Raw genomic sequence first — 19,071 nt, 5'->3', positions numbered from 1 at the left:
TCCATACCCGAACGAAACCCCACTGAACCTCAACCCCTGCATCTGGAGCTCCCCTGCACCAAGACCCCCTGCACCCAGACCACCCCCCACTGAGCTCCCTGCACTCAAACTCCCACTCTAATGAGCCCTACCCCCTGCACCACCCTGAGTCCCCACGTCCAGACCCCCACCAAGCCCCACTCCCCCAGCACCCAGACCTCTCTGCTGAGCCCCAACCGCTTTCACCTGGAAGCCCCTGCATAGTCCCATTGCCCCTGGAACCCCCGCAACGAGTCTCTGTGCATCCAGATCTCCCACACACACCTAGACCCACCCCCACTGAGCTGCCTGCACCCAGATTGTCCCACACAGAATCCTCTCACCCCCTGCCTGCATCCCCCCCACACTGAGCCCCTCCACATTTGGATCCTTCCTGGTTGAGCCTGCCTACCCCACACTTAGTGCAGAGGGGCAGGGCCCTAGGGTGTTTCTGGGGCAGGCCCAGGCCTTCTGCTATGTCAGGGTTGGGTGCAGCCTCACCACTGAGTCCGTGTCCCAGGGGTGGAGGGTTGGGAGGCTGCAGGGTGATCTCTCACTTTTGTGTATCCAGTGACCTGTGCTCCCCACTGCCATGCCGGAGCCTCTGCATTTATTTATTGACAAAGTTTGCAGAATTTTAAAATATTGTGCTCAAATTTTAATTTTTTTGGCACAGGATGCCCTCAAGTGTATAAGAGGGAGATCTCTGAGGTCAGAGCTCCCCCCTAGCTCAGGAGAGAGAGCTTGCCCACTGCTTCCAGCTGAGGAGGAGCTGAGCTTTCCCTTTACTTCAACCCCTGCTCATGGGAGTCCCCACTGTCAGTGGTGTGTGTTAGTTAAACCAGATGGAGGGGGCACTCTCGGTGCGGAGGACCAGAAGTGGCCATTATCACGTCTTTGTGATGGACATGTTTCTGTGTAGAAACCATTGTGTGTGTGTGTGTGTGTGTGTGCGCGCGCGCTCAGCACATGCCTTATGTGTATTCAGGCTTTTGTACATCCAGTGTGAGCTCCTGGGAAGCCATTACCTTATTGTCTTAGATTGTGTATGCCTTACAATAACACTGTTTGGTCTCGCCTCTGTCTGCAGGGCTAACCTGTGGAAACGATAGGAAGTTGTTTTCCCTCCCGTAATCGTATATTACCAAGATTTTTAAGAGTGACTAGTGATTTTTTGGTGTCTCCGTTTTTTGGGGGGCCCAACTGCAGACAGGGCTGACTTTCAGAAAGTGCTGGGCCTTGGAAAATTAGGCTCCTTAAGAGGTCTGGACACCCGTAAATCAGAGTCAGTTTGGAAAATCTTGTTCTCTTTGTGTTTTGTGTGGGGATTTTTAAATCCATTTGTAAAGGAACAGTTAAGGTTTTCCCTTGTTTTCTGATACTCTGATTAATCTCATCTGTGATCATAGTCCCAGTAATCTCAGTTTGGCTTTGCTAGGCCCTAAATGATCACTCTTGCCTACTAAAGAGCTAAGCAGCAGTGTGTAAAGCACCCGGCAGAAGTTTCGGGGGGAAAGAACCAGAGGCAGCCCATGGCCAATATGAATAGAGTTCTTAAAGCTTCTTTTCTCCTTCTCTCTGTCCTCAGTAATCAAGACAAGGCTGCAGTCCTTGAAAAGGGGCGTGAATGAGGACACATACTCAGGAATCCTAGACTGCACCAGGTAAAAGGTGCCCTCAGTGGTTACCAGATGATCAGGTTGCAATGCCTCTGTTCTAGGCATCTTCCATTGCCTGCTTCTTGGCAATGGGAGGGAGTTGCAGCACCAAGGGCTTCTTTTTAAATTGTTTTATCTGAATGGCTAAAAGGGTTTTATCCTGTCCTTGGGGAAGGTTAATAGGGCAGGTGTCCCCTTCTACCAGAAAACCCCAACTACCCCTTTCCCCAAAAAGCAATAACCTTGGAAACAAATACCCAGCCCCAAGCCGAAAAGAGAGCAGAACCAGAGACTCTGTGGAGTTGACTAGGGGTATTGCTGTTGCTGTTGGTTTTAACATGAGAAAGTGCCCAAATCCTAGGGTGGGCAGCACTATAAAACCCTAAGATAGATAAGGCTGAGATCTGCAGCAGCTCCCACTTCCTCTGTGATCCTGCCTTATAGGACCTCCTGCACATTGCAGGCTACAGAACCTTACCCACCCACTCCTGTAATAGACTTAAAACCTCTGGCTGAGTTACTGCAGTCATCAAATCCTGGTTTAAAGACTTCAAGTTACAGAGAATTCACCACGTACACTAGTTTAAACCTGCAAGTGACCCATGCTGCAGAGGAAGGCAAAAAAACCCCCAAGGTCTGTGCCAATCTGACCCGGGAAATTCCCTCCCGACCCCACATAGGGCAATCAGTTAGACTCTGAGCATCCTGATTCTGGTGACAGACAATAAATTACTTTGGGAAATACTTGCGTTAGCACAAGTGACACTATGATGGGCAGTGGGTGGGGTCAACGTATGCGGAATCTCACCGGTGTCTCTGTGCCTCTGTAGGAAAATCTGGCAGAAGGAAGGGCCCCTGGCCTTCCTGAAGGGGGCGTACTGCAGAGCCTTGGTCATCGCCCCGCTCTTCGGCATCGCGCAAGTCGTCTATTTCATAGGCATCGCGGAGTTCTTCCTCGACATGCTTCCGAAGCGCCGGGATTAACCTTTGCACGCACTCGCTGCTGGTCAGAATTCATCCAGCGTTGGTTGTCGTCGTCAATGGTGTCAGAGCAACAGCACAAAGGGTTAAAGCAGCAACCTTGAGGGTGAAGGTCGTCTCCAAACAATAAGTCCCTTCCACCTCTCGATACGTCCCCATCTCATCCGGCCCTCCAGGACAATACTTAATTATGCATATCTATTATTTTTAATTGTCATTCTTAAAGACACTGGTTAGCACAGACTGGGCTCACAGACCCCTGACCTTCTCCCAGCAATGGGAGGGGAAGAAACTGCCCACAGCCTCTGAATTACCAGGTAGTCAAGAAAGGCGCAAAAGAACCAAACTCTCTGTTCTCCCAGTCCCTCTTCTGGTGTGCCAAGCTTCTGGGAAGACAAGGCCCCAGCACACCTTCTAAAGGGGGACCATATTGTCAATAGAGGAGGCAGGTAGATGCCAGAATCAAAAAGTTTCTTTGTAAGGACTTGTCCTGAAACCCCCCTAAAATCAGCTGGACATGGATGAACTTCTTGGAGATCAGAGGAGGAGAAAGGGTTTATTTTTTTTTAATGAAAGGGACTTCCTTGCTAAATAGGGGCTGTGGGGCCTGTGTGGGGGGAGATGTACACTGCACGTACTTGCAACGTGTCTGCTCTGTAAGAGTATGTCCGTGGGATCATGTGTGAATGATTTCAGGTGCATCTGTGTTTAGCTACGAGCTACAGGCGGGAGAGTGGAGAATTTAATGACATGGGATCAACTTTTTATTTATGCAGGAAAAACAAATCCAATTACATTCCTTAAATCAGCCCAGCTCTGATGTGTCAAGCAGTTGCTCTACCCAGAGTACTGGTTGTGTGTGTCTTTTGACCCGTCTCTAAGATGTGTTTCTCTCCTTTCCTGTGGGTGTTTGCACTCGCAAAGGGTCACTTAAAAAGAGGTCTCAGAGTCAGGCTTTTTGGTTAAAGATCAGGATAGGCCACATCCTCAGCTGGTGTAAATGGTTGTAGATCCTTTGAAGTCCGTGAGCTCTGTTGAAATCAGTGGGACTATGATAGTTTATACCAACTGAGTATCTGGCTCAATTTACTTGGGGATTGGGTTGCCAACTTCTTTATCCAGACCAAAACTGGGATGTGGAAAAGAAATGAGGCCAGGGCATCTGTTTTATTTCCACAGGGACCTAATTCCATACGACTTACCTCTCAAAGGCCAGGTGTGGTTTTGCTATGATGTTTTCTCTGAAGGACATACAGAGAGGCAGTATGACTCCAATCGGATCCACGCCAGCATATGTGCGTCCAGTTGTGGGATTGAGGACGATAGCCAGTCTTCCTGCTCACTTTGGGGAGGTGGTCATTGACTGGATAACAGGATGGCAACCCTAGACACGTACGAATTCAGTTAAAGGGACACTCATGTTTTTAAAAAATCCAAACCTTTTCTTTATCTGTCTTCACAATCTCACTTTGAATTGTCACAAGAGAGAGAACTGAAAATCTGGTGTGCTTTATTATTGCACGTCATTCCATTTCAACATGTACACTAAACTGGTCAGTTTCACTTTTTGTTTATAGTCAGGTTCACTTTCTGCTTCCCCATCACTAGCATCATGGTGATGTTTGTTTCCGACACAACAGATGAAGAATATCTTTAAAAAAACAGTTTCCACTTGAAATCTGTGTATTTCAACCCTCTTTATTTAGGTTTTGTAAAACTTTTTCTTTGTAAAACCTAAATTGGAGGCCAGTTGTCCTGATCAAGCACCTTTAACGTAGAGGAGGTTGTTACACAGCTAAGTTCTCACTTTTGCCTATGTGAAACATAAAAAATGACTTTATCCTACACAGATGGGACTCTGCATAGATGATCTCTCGATTCATAACAATCTTTTGTGATCAGTACTATGATGCTTGTGTCACTCTGGATTTTTCTGAGTTGCCCTTAAAGAAAAGTTTGGGGTTTTTTTTTCCGTAGGGTGACTCTTCTGCTTTATGATGTATTATGAAGGCCTGAAAGGTGTTCAGCTTTTTTAAGGATTTTTTTGTTTGTTTTCTGCTTGGCTTTCGCATGCGTGGTTCAGATCCTCACCTAGGCTGGAAGAGTGATGGTCGGAGAGCTAATGAAATGGTGATGCCCCACGAGAGTGAAAGTTGAACAGTTGATAGGGAAAGGATTTCTAGTCACTACGTCAAACGTTTTTCTTTGTGTTAACACCTATTTAATGTTAACGACTAACTTACATTTTGGAGGAAGGAAGGTTTTGTTTAACCCCATCCGTTATGGTACGAGAGCTCAGACTAAACATCCCACGAGCCTCCCAGGCGTCATCCAGCAAGACCCGGGAAACCCAAGAGCTGACATGCCTGATATTTAAAAGGGAAAGAGCAAGTGACCACCTTCTCCTCTTTAGAAACAGGCCTTCTCTATACCTCATAAAGAATCCAGAAGGAACACTAGCCTGATTTTTGAACAGTCCTTTGCAGCTTACTTTGGTCTTTGCATTTCTTGGCAAAATTTTAATGTTCAAATGGTAAACGCCCCTACTCCCTCCCAGCCAATATATTATTGTGTATGAGACTTACAATTTGGGGATAAAAATACATTGCCAGTAAGTGTGTCAGAATGAAATGAAGAGTTCAGTGGCAAATACAGGTTTGAAGCAGCCTCTCCCCCTAAAATATGCTGCTCTTACTATGGATATCTGTGCTCCCAGCTGTCTGCTTTGGTCCTATTTGGTTTCACACTGTGATGTGGACCAGCAATGTTGTTGCCATGGTTATTGGGCACAGAAAAGGGCCTGGAAAATGCTGCTTTATGGCCTCAGACAAAGATCCATAGAAAATATCCCTCCCTTTCTCCCATTTCCCCCCAGCTTTTATTTTTAAATTTCAGCAGAAAGATTGCACACAGTGAGCCCTGTGCGGTGTGTCAGCGCGGGGCCTTTGTGAGCTGAAGTTCTTGGTGCTGACGAACTCACGCTGCTCCAGCCCAGTGAAGAGTCCTCTTTAGTGCCAAGAGACTTAAGGACTGACCTGTAAAATTCTGAAGTCAGGAGCAATTGCATCTGCCTGAGATCTGGAATTTCAAAGGGGGGGGCTCTGGCGTTGCTGCAGTAACCGACTCTAGCTGGTGGCCCTGCAACCCGTCAAGTCAGAAGCTCTTACATTAGCATTTAATAACCCCTCTCCCCCTCCCTCCCTCCAGGGCTAAGCCCTGTCCCTTCCTGGCAGGGCTGCCTGGTGCCACCCACGAAAGCTGCAGGTGCCTCCTTTTGTTCTGATCATTCCAGCCATGGAGGGGAGCCGTCAGCATTCGTATCGGCAGCTGTAGCCCATTGATTAAAGTGGAATCAGCTGCACTGGTGTAGATTGTGTGTATGCTAGGGCTTGGCACCAGAGGTTAATATCCCCGTGTGGACAAGGCCTTAGTGCAGCTCTAGAGACCAAACTGTAGATGTTTCCATTTAACAGAAATGTGTCTCCCTGTTAGTTCTGTACACCCTATCCCACCCCCTTCACGCTGGGCATTACCAACAGGGCCAGCACTTCCCTGCAGGTGGTGTTGCTAGGGCCATTGGGGAACTGCAGTACTCAATGACTAGCTAACACCCTATGGTCACCTTGCCAAGTCCAAGTGCAGAACCCACCCCAGTTAAGGGCCTGAGCCTGGATTATTAGCAGGCATGAGTGCAGCTCACATCTCTGCAGAGCTTTTCCTAAAGGAGGAGAGCAGGATCAGGGTAAAGAGAGTTCGAGGTGAGTCCTGTGTCTTGATTCCAGTGGCAGATTGAGTACCACCCTGTGACCCAGTGGTGGGGCAGCGAGCTTGCAGGCCCACATCTCACGGGGTTTTCAGAACATGCCCAAACCCTCTGGAAGCTGGGAACATTGGGTTGATACCCAAATCCCCTTTTCACAGCTTCATGAACCCAGCAAAGCATGTGTCGGGCACCATCATTGTACCAGTGTGTGAGCGCTACAGCTTTCAGCAATGTGTTCTGCCTTTTGGGGGTGGAGTGGCCTGGGGCAGGGCCTGAGACTGGTACAGGGGAGGGAAGACTCTTTAAAATGTATTTAATGCTGTATGTTAAAAGTGTGTCACTTTCCTGTTTCCCTGGAGATTATCTCCGGTCACTCCAGCAGTGGAGGCCTGGAATGCAGAAATGCTGTTGTGGTTTTTTTCTGCATGGGAAAGAGATCTATTTCCCACAATCCCTTGATTTTATTTCCTGATGATTCTGCCAGCGACTGCTGTTCTGTTTGGGAACTTGATTTGAGATTGCAACACTGGCTGGCTCAGGGGCTCAAACAGAAGCACACTACTGTGTTGAAGCTGAATGCTCCTAAAAGGATTACCTGTTGCAAGAGGGAGGTCAGTGTCTGTGATAATTAGACCTAAAAATGGATTCCCTGGAACAACCTCTTGAAGATTCCAAGGGTGTTTTAAACCTCGGATACTGGTGTTTCTGTAGAATATGCCTGTGCGTGTGCATAAAATGCCCAGCCTGTTGCTTTTGTAGGATGTGCCTGCTGTTGTCCCTTTCTGATATGATCTGCACCTGCAGGTTTGTGTGGGGTGCACCATGAGTCCTCTTTAGTTTAGTTTTGTTTCTTTCCATCTCAGAAACAGGAAGGCTAAAATTTTCAGAAGTGGCCTCTGATTTTGGCTGTGCCCAATCTCAGGTGCTTTGGGCTTGAGGCTTTTGGAAGAGCTGAGCACCCCAAATTCTAATTGAAGTGAGTAGTGTTTGGTGCCTCTGGAAATCTGGCTCATGACATCTCAAAGTAGGCACCTAAAATCAGGCTACTTTTGGAAATGTTGGTCCTAAGTTTATAACTCATAGACATGGCTGGGATCCTGACAGCCAAGACTTTGGCTTGGGACCCCATCAACAAAAGCCAGTGTTTAGACTTAGCAATTTTGAGTATTTCCCTTGTAGAGGTCTGAGTAGCTAAGAGATGGTGGAGAAAACACAGACACAGAAATAATTTAGTCTCTCAAAATGCAGACTTACCCGGAGCTGTGAGGAGCATCCTGCAGGCTAAGCTGACTGGTAATTGCGATGCTCCTAGGAGATCTGACGCTGTCCTCGCCATTTGGTGTTCCTGTAGTTAGCAGGAAAAGAGTCTCCATGGTAGGGGAAGATGAAAAGCATGATGTGTGGACCAGTTCTAGTGATCAGCAAGAACTTAAGTTTTGAGGTGGTGCTTTGACATGGATTTCTGCTCCCTTTAACTGCTTTGTTGTGGCCCATGATCGAGGGCCAAATAGCTTTTGGGAGCACCAGTTGCTGATCACCTAGCTGTGTATGCATGCGGAGTCTCACGCCACACGATACTCTGCTTTGGGTGCTTTGTTGGAACGGGGACCCATGGATGTCCCAGTGTCTGCCCGAAGCCTCGCAGTAGGGGCCACGGGGTTTGGCCCATCAGGACACAATTACAAAATCCAAAGGCAAACGTAAGGGCATTGGCTCCAAAAACCTCTATGAGCCAAGATCTGTAGTGTGGGTCTACTGCTCCTTCGTTCCACCACAGTGACCTTTTGTGGAGCATGCAGCATTAGGAGTCTGTCAGGCTGCCTTTGCCATCCAGCTATGCCTGTGGCTCATCCCACAAGGCCTGTCTACACTGGAGAAATTGTCTAACCAGTTCAGCTAGAATTTTTTTTTTTTTTTTTTTTTTCTGAAATAGCTGAGAACCATTGCCTAGCTCTAGATTGAAGCAGTTAAGGCAGCCTGACCCAGTTGGAAGGCCAAGTGGTCAAGGCTGTTGCTCTGATTGGGTTTTAAAACCGATTTAGCTGTGCCAACTTGAAACCACTTACCAAATCTGCCCAATGTAGACAGGCCCTTAATGCCAGGCTGTGTAAGATCCTTGCAGTTCAGTGAATCATTGAAGGCCAGAATCCCACGTCAAGTGGAAAAACAAAGCAGAGGTCACAGCATTACAGTGGCTGAATGCTTCAGTTTCCATCAACTGTGGCCACTGCAACAGTTGTTGTAGCTTCCTTCTATCCAGTTCATCTGCATCATGTGCCCTGAGCAAAGGCATCTTGACCACAGATTACAGCCTCCTTTGTCAATCGACTTTTTAGACTAGACGATAGAATCAGGTGAGGTTGTTTGTAACTGACCCTAAGGGAAGGGAGTGAGTGTGGTGTAGTGGTTAGATCACACGAATGGGAGATGGGAATTCTGGGATCCACCTGGCTCTGCTGCTAACTCAGTGCCTCAGTGAGATGGGGAAAATCCTACTCGCAGAAATGGCGAGGCTTAATCCATTTGCATTCGTCTCTTGAGATCATCAGCCGGAAGGTACTACAGAATGCAGCTTATGGGTATTATAAGAAGGGTGGACTGTTCTTCAGATATGGAATGGACAGCGCCTTCGGGCCCAATTAAATAATATGGATTAATGTGTCTTGGGGAAACCTGACCGGATGCAAGAATGGTAATGTGATAGCCAGAATGGAGCCATGCTAATTTACATCAGCTGAGGATCTGGCCTTTACTTTGCAATTAACATGCACAAGGCAGAAATAATATTTTAAAAAGAAATCTGCAAAATGTAACCACTGCTCCTTCTGGATGTACGGGTTGTTTGCAATAGGTTCTCTACGTCACCGTAATGAGACCAGCTGGGATGTTCCACTCTAGCCTGATGTTCAGTTGTCCTTAGTCTCCTCCATTCCTAACCAATCAGATGTACAGTGTGTGAAATCTCTTGCATTCCTGCAACATTCAGGGAGAGCAGAGCAAACTGTTGCCCAGCCTGCAAATAGTGCTGATGCTTTTGGGAACCTAAGGCTGTCTATGGGCTTCTGTAGGATGTGCGTGCTGTTGTCCCCAATGGACTTTGTGAGGCGTGTGACACGTTAAACTTGTGTTTTGTTGTTGTGCACTCACCAAACAGGGAGCCGTTGGCTTGATTGGTTTTTACAGCAGCCCCATGAGTGCAGGTTAATAACAAACTGAGGCCATCGTACATGGCATGTGAGCAGGAACTGGAAGAGGCACAGAGAAAGTTGGAGAGGGGGGCAGTCATGGGGCTTGAGTCTGGCGGTGGTAGAAAAGGGTTTTTTTGGAGAGTAGGGGATGGGGAGTGGCTACAGAAGGGTTCTGATGATCAGTGGCACTTGGTACCTGCCATTCCCATTAACTCCGCCCAAGGTTGAAGGTTCAGCACTAGAGCTGGTTAGAATGGGCTTTTTGCCCATGGAAAATTTAGACCTTTTTAGTGGAAAAACCAAAATATTTTGGTTTGTAAATGTTGCCATGGTGCCTCATGGGAGTCCTAGTTTGAGTGCCTGGTGCTCCCATTGTCCTGTAGAGACTGGGCGTCTTGGTCACACGGCATCTCCCAAGATGCATAGTAGTCTCTCCTCAAGGTGAGGAGATTTGGGTGCATCATAGGAGCCCTGGGCCAGGGTACATCATGGGAGATGTAGTATGGCTGAAGAGCCAGGCTCACCGGGGAGAAGGGGAACATGAGGAAATCAAACTGCAGCTCCATGAGGCACCATGGCCGCATACCCGAACTGAAATGTTTTCTTCTTTGGATGAAATAGTTAGATTGGAGGGCATTTATTTTATTTTTTACAAAATGATTAAATTTTCCATGGACACTTAGTGAAAAACTTTGTTTTTGTGGTTTGGGTGGGTTGTGTTGTGTGTGTTTTTTCCATCAAAAAAAAAAAAAAACTTTTGACCAGCCCTATTCAGCCTCTCTGAAAATGAGGCCCATAGAAGCTGGGGGAGTCCATGAAAGCTTCTGATGGAAAGAGGGGAGTAGTGAATACAAGGGCCCTGGGAGAGAGAAGTAAAGTGGGGGGATTGTGTGGAAGGGACCTGATGGGGGTTGGCAGAGAGAATGAGGAGGGAGTATGTAACGTGGCACAGGGGAGCGGAAACAAGAGGGGATCTGCAGAAGAGACTCGGCACAGGGAGGAGGAGGACTGGCTATACTTCAGGTACCAGACATGCGGGTGGAGGTGTATAGAAGGGACTAAAAAGACCTGACTGTGAAGAAGCCTTTGCTATAGCACCCCAGGGTTTGATCCTGCCAACACTGGGGAGTGGCAAAGCTTGTGTTGACCGGTCCAGGCTTGAGGGTCAGATGCCCTGTGTTCTTTCCTGCTCCTGGATGTTTTGCCTTTGGTTTCTGTAGGTGCAGGAGCAGGCCCTTTATCTTCCATCAGACAGTACAGTACCCAGTTACTATACTGACACGAGCTCTGCAGACAAACAGGAACGGAGTGGAGGCCCAATGCTGTTTCAGTGAGCACAACTTCCACATGAGGGGGACACCTCTAGGAAGCTCTGCTTTGGTGCTGATTGATCCTAGGGACCGGAGCCTGACAGGAAGCAACAAGGGCAGGTACAAAGGCTTTCACCAAATGGACCCCTCAAAGGATAATCTGTCTTCCCCTTGCACGTGTGTGGGGGAAGCAGGCTGGCACAAGAGAAGGGAATGTTTTCCTGTACAACTTTAGCATGGGGTGAGCTATGCTATCAATGTAGGTTTGTGTGCAGCGAAAGACCTTTTTCCTCGAGTTACTCTTACGCCATAATCTACTATGAATATTTCGGGGCTCACTGATAGGTGGTCTCGCCCACGAGCGAGAGGGTCTGGATTTCTATTCAGTGTATTGCTATCTTACGTGGACGGTATAATCTGTGCTACAATTGACTGTTACCTACGCTCATCCCTGACTGAGCTTGGAATCCACCACATCACAGAAAGGAGCTGTGGGGTGTGGGTGGGTGTGTGCGTGTGTGTGTGTGTTTGGATTTACTTTTCTCCTTCCTACAGCTTGATTCTCCCTGACTCATACTTTGGTGTGGAAGGGGGCCCGCCATTCTCCCATTTTCATGGCTTTTGGGGACCATGTTGAGCCTCAGGAGAAGGTGACTGACGTGATACTTGGAATGATACCCTGGGCTCCGTGAGCTTTCCACCCTGCAGGCTTGGCCTCCACTAAGGTGACAGTAAAAAATGAGCTCCAAAGCTGCCTTTGAGGAACGCTGTGGGTAAACAAGGGACTCCATCCTCCAGAGCTGTCAACCCAGCACCTGGCCCCAGAAGAATTTACTAAGCCAGGCACAAAATGCGTTCTGGTTCAGAGTAGAATTGATTTCTCTCAGGAACGGGAGCAGACTCCCGTTTCCATGGAAACAGGACTTCACTCCCTCCTACCCTACTGTATGTGCCATGCACTAAGCTCGTTGAGGCAAGCCCATTTGTTTCCTAAGAATCAGGGACTGCAACAAAATGTCCTGTACCTTGGGTCTGCAGTTGTGCCTGAGGGACGGCAGAAGTGCTGCTGCCCTTGGTATCTGGAGCAAATATTTTGAATGAGGGTGTGCGAAGCAGGCCGGGATACTTGGAGTCCTCTCCCCCCACACCCATGTGCTCCATTCTCTGACAGGCTGTCCAGGAGTCTGTATGCTTCTGATCTGGAGCACAAGGCCTCTGGAGAGAGACTGCTTCCTCTGGACAGTTCAGTTTGTTTAGAGTCAGCCTGTGGCTGCTCTAGAGTTGCAATTCTGGAAGGGAAGCAGGGAGTCCTGAGACTATCATTTAAAGGCGCAACTGTATCACAGCCTTTTCTGGAGACTAATATCAGTGGGTCTCTAATTTCTTCAGAGAAGAAATTTGTTCCCACACAAATCTGGCCCTGTCACACTCTTCATTCCTGGATCCTACAAACACTGGAAAATGCCCATTGATGAAGGTACAATTAAAGAAAACCACTGTCACACAAAGCCAGTGGTTTGTGTGTCCCCGTTTGTGTGTGGTCACCTTCCCTGAAAAGTGCTAGACATCCCACCGTTGCTTTGGACAGTTTGGGAGGCAAGGGGTGGTCTGAGCATTGGCCCAAGAACCAGGAATTTAACAACTGTAATCTCAGCTCTGACACTTCCCTCCCTTGGTGATCTTGGTCAGGTCACTTAAACTTGCTGCCTCCCCTTTTCCATTGGTAAAATAGATCATTTCTCCTACCTCACAGGATGTTGAGACTGAATTAGCTTCTGTTTAGAAAGTACTGCCTACAAGCGCTAAGTGTTGCTGTTCCTAGACTAGACTGAGAAGAGGCAGGCTTGGGATTTACTATAGTGGAGGGATCTGTAAAAAGCTGGAAAAACATGACTGTTCTTGACAAAAACTAGACACCCAGCAAATCAGGAATAGGCCGGATGGTCACTTGGGTGCAGGGCACAAATTGGGAGGCCTCATCCAAAGCCTGCTGCAGTCCCTGGAGAGACTCCCACCGACGACAATGGGCTTTGGATCAAACCCATGAGGGAGAAAGGAAGGGATATTTTCCTTGCTGAAATAAAGTAATGACATGAGCAAATCCAAGGAGAGGATGTGCCAGACAAGTGTGCCTTTGGTTAGACACTTTTCCTTTGGCCCTGCTTGTGCCTGGAAGGTTCTCCTATCCCTTGCAGTGATCCAAGCACATGGCACATATCCACTTCATGCACATTAGATGCATCCAATGAACGGGAGGTGTAGGTATGTGCAAGGGCAGAATTGGCCGGCTGCGTGCGGGTACAACCTGCATACAAGTTTTGTGCATGTGTCAGGGTTTGCACAGCTCTGCACTGTATTTACTCTGTGTGTGTGTGTGTGTGTGTGTGTGTGTTTGATGTCTTCTCTTTTTGTTCTATGATATTTCTCCCCCCACCCCCTGCCCCTTGGAAGGGAAAGCTGAACACGTGATCCTTCCAAAGCCCACTGAAGTCCATGAGAGTCCTTCCATTGTCTTGACTGGGCATTGGACAGCACCAAGGGGACTAGCAGCATAAAATCCCCCTTCTGTTTGCATCACCCGTCTTTCCTCCCCAAATGTGGCCCTCTATGTGATGTCCCAGTTCTTGCAGTGATGAAGTGAATGATCCCTGCTGTACAGTGCACTGTTGGTGTCTGTGGTTTGGTGTCCGAGGTTCTATCTGCTGCTCCTGAGGCATTAAGGGAGCCAAGCTATGAAATCAGGCTTCTTTGTCGTTACCCAATTTGCTAATATTTGCTGTTCTATGCTAGGTACTTGTCAAGTCTTGGCATTCCCAATGCTGGCATGATTCCGTGCTGTTCTGAGTGCGCCCTGGGACCTTCTACTAATGAAACGCTTATCTTCTCATTTCCAGTTCTCTTTATTTTCTTGATGTAGTTCTTGAGCAGTAGCTAATCAGAACATGGAAAAGACCAATAGATCCCCGTGTAACCGATCCCATTCAGCAACACTAATCACGGTTAACAGTGTTTTGACTGACTGGACTATTTTCTGTGTAGATTTATTATTTATTTCTTGGTGTTAAAAGGGGGAGACCCACATTCCATCCTTTAAAACCCAGCTGGTTCAGTTCCATGTTCTGTGTAGTAATGTTTGACCATTACATGTGTGTTTAAACTTTTTTGCTGTTCTCTTCAATGCATACAGTCCTTGACTGTTGGTGATTTTTCAGTAACACCGTATAACATTGTATCCCGTTGCTGTAGGGTCCTGGGCAATACCTGTACTGTTTAAAAACTGCTGCTTTAAAGGGGGGGGAATATTTTTTTTCCTATTTGAAGAGTTTTTAAAAATATTGTAATTTTTTTGTGTATTGTCTTGTAAAATAAATATTCTAAATATAACTATATTTCCTCTGTTGCTCGGGGGGGATGTGCGATCTGTCTGCTTATCTGGCCCCATTGCCATATTATCTGAGTGTATCCAGTTGGTAATCGGCTTTGAGACACACCTCTGAGGTAGGAAAGTATATTCTCATTTAACAGATGGGGAAGTGAGGCATGGGGGTGGCAGAGCCAGGAGCTGTTACCAAATCTTCTGAGTCCCAGCTCAGTGCCCCATTTGCTAGCCCACCTTTCGTATCCCGATTGGTGCTGCCTTTTAATAAGGTGTTTGTATTTCTTTTTATGCTGGTTCTTTTGTTACATGGGGGTGTGTGTGTGTGTGTGTGTGTGTGTGTCCAGGAAGGCCAACTGGGGGATATAGAAGTAGGGATTTGAACAACTGTAGCTAATAGAAATATTTGGGACATACCTGCTGTGCGAGGAGTGTGGTGTGTCTGTCTAGTTCATTATAGAGGTTTGGCCATATCACAATCATTCCACAGGTCATAGAATAGAATCCTAGAATATCAGGGTTGGAAGGGACCTCAGGAGGTCATCTAGTCCAACCCCCTGCTCAAAGCAGGACCAATCCCCAGCTAAATCGTCCCAGCCAGGCTTTGTCAAGGCTGACCTTAAAAACCTCAAAGGAAGGAGATTCCACCACCTCCCTAGGTAACCCATTCCAGTGCTTCACCACCCTCTTAGTGAAAAAGTTTTTCCTAATATTCAACCTAAACCTCTCCCACTGCAACTTGAAACCATTACTGCTTGTTCTATCATCTGGTACCACTAAGAACAGTCTAGATCCATCGTCTCTGGAACCCCCTTTCAGGTAGTTGAAAGCAGCTATCAAATCTCCCCTCATTCTTCTCTTCTGCAGACTAAATAATCCCAGTTCCCTCAGCCTCTCCTTGTAAATCATGTGCTCAAGCCCGCTAATAATTTTTCTTGCCCTCTGCTAGACTCTCTCCAAATTTTCCACGTCCTTCTTATAGTGTGGGGCCCAAAACTGGACACAGTACTCCAGATGAGCCCTCACCAATGCCTCACATCCCTCAATCTGCTGGCAATGCTCCTACTTATACAGCCCAAAATGCCGTTAGCCTTCTTGGCAACAAAGGCACGCCGTTGACTCATATCCAGCTTCTCGTCCACCTCAACCCCTAGATCCTTTTCTGCAGAACTGCTGCCTCACCACTCTCTCCCTAGTCTATAGCAGTGCATGGAATTTTTCCTTCCTAAGTGCAGGTAGCTATGATCTTAGTTGATGCTAGGGAGGAGACTAGGTGGAGAGTGAGTGTTGTCTAGTGGACAGGACACAAGCCTGGGTGTTAGGGGAGACTGGTTCTGTTCTTGCCTCTGCCCCTGATCTAGTGTGTGACCCTGGGCAAGGTATAGCTGTGCCTCTGTTTCCCCCTCAAACCTCTTGCCTGTCTTGTCTACAAGGATTGGAAATTCGTCAGGGCAGAGGCCGTCTCTCACTGTGCATAGCACCTTGCACAATGGGCTCTGACCTCAGCTGGGGCATCTCTGTACTACCCTAATATTACTAATAAAAGGGGATGCTGTTGATCATGGGCCAAATTCTGGTCTCTGTTACACTGGTGTAAATTGAGAATAGCTTCATTTGAAAAAAAAAAAGTGGGACTCTAACTGGGATCAGAAGCTGAACCCAAAAATGAGGTGCATTAGCCTTGCTTGTGAGGGCCCAGTAGTGCACTGTTAGGGGGTGCTTTGGGTCAAGAATTGGGGGGGGCGGGAGGGGCAAAAGTCAGGCTACAGGGGAAAGGAGGCAGGACAAGGAAAGCAGGAGTCTTTGCAGATCCATGATTGGGGAGGATTAGCCTAGCAGCCTAGAGATGACCTACTGGTAGTAATAATAATACCACCACACTGGAATAGCAGGAGGTGGTGCAGTTTGTGACAAGTGCATTTCCAAACCTATGCAGGGATATTCCGCATAGCCCTGCCCTGCACTCAGCATGCCTCCAGGTGGCGCTATAGTCCCTCACCTTCAAGAGAACTAAAAATCCACTAGAAAAAATGACATCTCCCTTGTCACCCTGGCCATGAAGTTACTGTAACACACTGTGTGTGTGTGTGTGTGTGTGTGTGTGTGTGTGTGTGGCAGGGCAGGCCGTAAACACGTGTGACGTGGTGCCTTACAAAATTGTACCGCGTGAAACAAGATGTGTTCCGCTTCTACAGAAATATGACGGTCTCCAGAGAGATGGGACCATGTCCCAGATGGCGGCCTGTGCTCCCTTCCCCTGTGGGAGACTCCCTCGCCATCACCTTGCCTCCCGTCCTCCCTTTGACGGTGGGACTGTGATATAGTACGACAGTGACACCCAAGGCAAATCAGCTTCTTAATTTTAAGGCCCTGAGCCTTCTCCTCGTATTTACCCTAGTGGAAATCAGGAGTAGCTTCTAGAAGCCAGCGGGGCTACAGTGGCATGAGACCAGAGTCCGATTTCTCTCCCTCCTCTGTGATGGCCTCTGCAGCTCTCCCCTAAAGCAGCCAAGCCACCTTGTACATTCTCTGACAAAAATTCCCTCCTTCTGTCCCTTTTCTGTGTGGCTGTCATCTTCTGGCCAGCTGCAGAATAGCAGGCTTGCAATCCTAGCCCCTTTGCAGAGAGTAGGGATTTCAGGTTTCTCTAGCTGGGGAAGGGGCATAACTATAGCAGTCTAATAATACAGCTGTAGATATATGGGTATAAATCCTTGTGTGGACACTTAGTCAGGAATTACATTGGTATAACTTTACCTGGTTAATTAGACCGCTGCAACAAACAGCTAAATTGCCCCGTTGGCAAGCCTTTCTATTCAGCCCATCCTTGTACCAGCTGGGCACATGTTACAGATACGTCAAGCAAATTCCACCCCACGATTGGTAGGGGTCACTCCTCCCAATGGCTGAGGCTCCAGAAGTGACATCCGATGAAGTGGGCTGTAGCCTACGAAAGCTTATGCTCAAATAAATTTGTTCTTCTCTAAGGTGCCACAAGTACTCCTGTTCTTTTTTTTTACAGACTAACATGGCTGCTACTCTGAAACCTGTCATTAATTAAAAGCTACAGTGAGCCAAGGATGGCAATGGCCAAATTCCCATTATCTTCAGTGGAGCAGGATTAAGCTCCACCTAGCCTCATGCAGCTCATAGCAATTTGCCAAGGTGCTAGAACATTTAAAAACAGCCTTCCGCTGTCTGAATGTGCCTGGAAAATGCACTCTGCACAAGCCACTGTGGGAACACTGTAGTGCCTTGTGTTCTCTCTGACAACTCCATCTATATGGCTGTTGTCCCTTCTAACATGGTGAAGGCAGGGCTGCTTCTTCCCCCCCCCCCCCCCCCCCCGCAAGTAGGACCATGTCAAAACTGAGTTTCCTGGTTAGAAGCAGCAGGAGTCCTATGCAGGCAGGAGGCAGGTGCTTTTACAGATTGATCAGCCATAGTGCATGTGGGGGGAGGGAGGGGGTCACCATTCTCCAGGACCCCAACCATAATTAAGATACATTTTAAGCTCAGGGGGCTTTCTCCTTTGCTGACCTTGAGGGGAGTACTGGTTTCGCCTTGCCCCTTCTCGATCTGAATCAGTACTCCTGGGCTCCACCTTGCTTTGCTGTTTTGCGCTTAGCAAGCACTGTATTAGCAAGGCATGACCCACTTATGGCTACTCTCAGAGCAGCCGGGAATGGATTCAGTTTATAGAGGCTCTTCCATACTTCACGGTACAAGGATGGATTTTCTAAATGCAAATGAGGCAAACACTGTTCAAACTATTCTCCCTCTAGTGTTCAGCACTCAATCTTCCTCTTAGATTTATTATAACAAACTCCAAAACAGAGTAAGAAAACTGCAAGCCAAATGAACTTGCTCACTATATTCTATAGGTATCTCCTATGAAAGAGCGAGAGAGAATGAATACTGGGCACTAAACACCATAGATCTATGCACAGGCAGGCCAACAAGGGGCCATTGATGGGCCTGACAGATTCTCAGATATTCTAAGGCTCCTTTCAGGCTCCTTTTCAGCATAAAGGGGATAGAAATGTGCCCCTGTTGATATTTCCAGCTGATGTAGAGCTGGTATAAGGGCTCTATACTGGGACCAGAACTGGTCAAGAGTCATGGCCAGGTTGCACTGCACTACAGCTCATCTCTGCTTCCTGCACGCTGGGGCTGCTCTAACTTACCCGGGGAGCCAGGCAGGCTCCAGAATACAGTGGGTACAAAGATGGCTTAAAGGCATCTTCATCCACCTCTCCACCCCTGTGCCTGGCCCAAGTGTAGGAATGGAGAATGGGAATCCAGCACGACACAACGTAGATTCAACAAACACATTCTCTTTATTGAGGGCTGGGGTTTCACTTTCAAGCCACTGATGTTTTATATGTTTCTAGTAGGTTTCATTTATGTGGGTTTGTACGTTCAGTAAAATATACTGCAGGAGTTGATGCTTTATATTGAAGTCAATGGAGCAATGCTGCTTTAGCATTACAGAACTGAGGATCTGGTGCACCTCATTCACTCTTTGTCTATCATCTTGTGACCCTTTTCCTTGCTGTTCCACTACTCAGCTGCCCTGTATAAGAGGAGAAAACAGTATGAACTTGAAAGTAAAGTTTTAAACAGTCTCAGTTGCCTCTGGAGCTGCCTGACACCGTGCGGCGTTAACATAAGACTTTAAAGTGATGGTTTTGTTTTATGACTTGATTTCAATGATGTCTATGCTTGGGATGAGTTTTGTCTATTTTGAGGGTGAGCACTTTGGAAGGAGAAGGAA

General features: G+C 47.5%; 1 protein-coding gene across 4 annotated transcripts in view; it reads left to right on the top strand.

Moving 5' to 3' along the window:
* SLC25A22 (solute carrier family 25 member 22) overlaps positions 1-13,929 on the top strand; it is an 87,219-nt gene extending 73,290 nt beyond the window's left edge. For all 4 annotated transcript variants that reach the window (XM_037899580.2, XM_037899581.2, XM_043548760.1 and 1 more), the window contains 2 exons: positions 1,607-1,682; positions 2,507-13,929. In XM_037899580.2, coding sequence (XP_037755508.1) covers positions 1,607-1,682; positions 2,507-2,660 — 230 coding nt within the window. In that variant the 3' untranslated portion in view covers positions 2,661-13,929. The remainder of the gene's footprint in view (positions 1-1,606; positions 1,683-2,506) is intronic.
* Positions 13,930-19,071: the final 5,142 nt, after the last annotated feature.

Source organism: Chelonia mydas, chromosome 6, assembly GCF_015237465.2.
Source record: "Chelonia mydas isolate rCheMyd1 chromosome 6, rCheMyd1.pri.v2, whole genome shotgun sequence".
NCBI lineage: Eukaryota > Metazoa > Chordata > Testudines > Cheloniidae > Chelonia > Chelonia mydas.
This window is presented reverse-complemented; position numbering and strand designations above follow the sequence as displayed.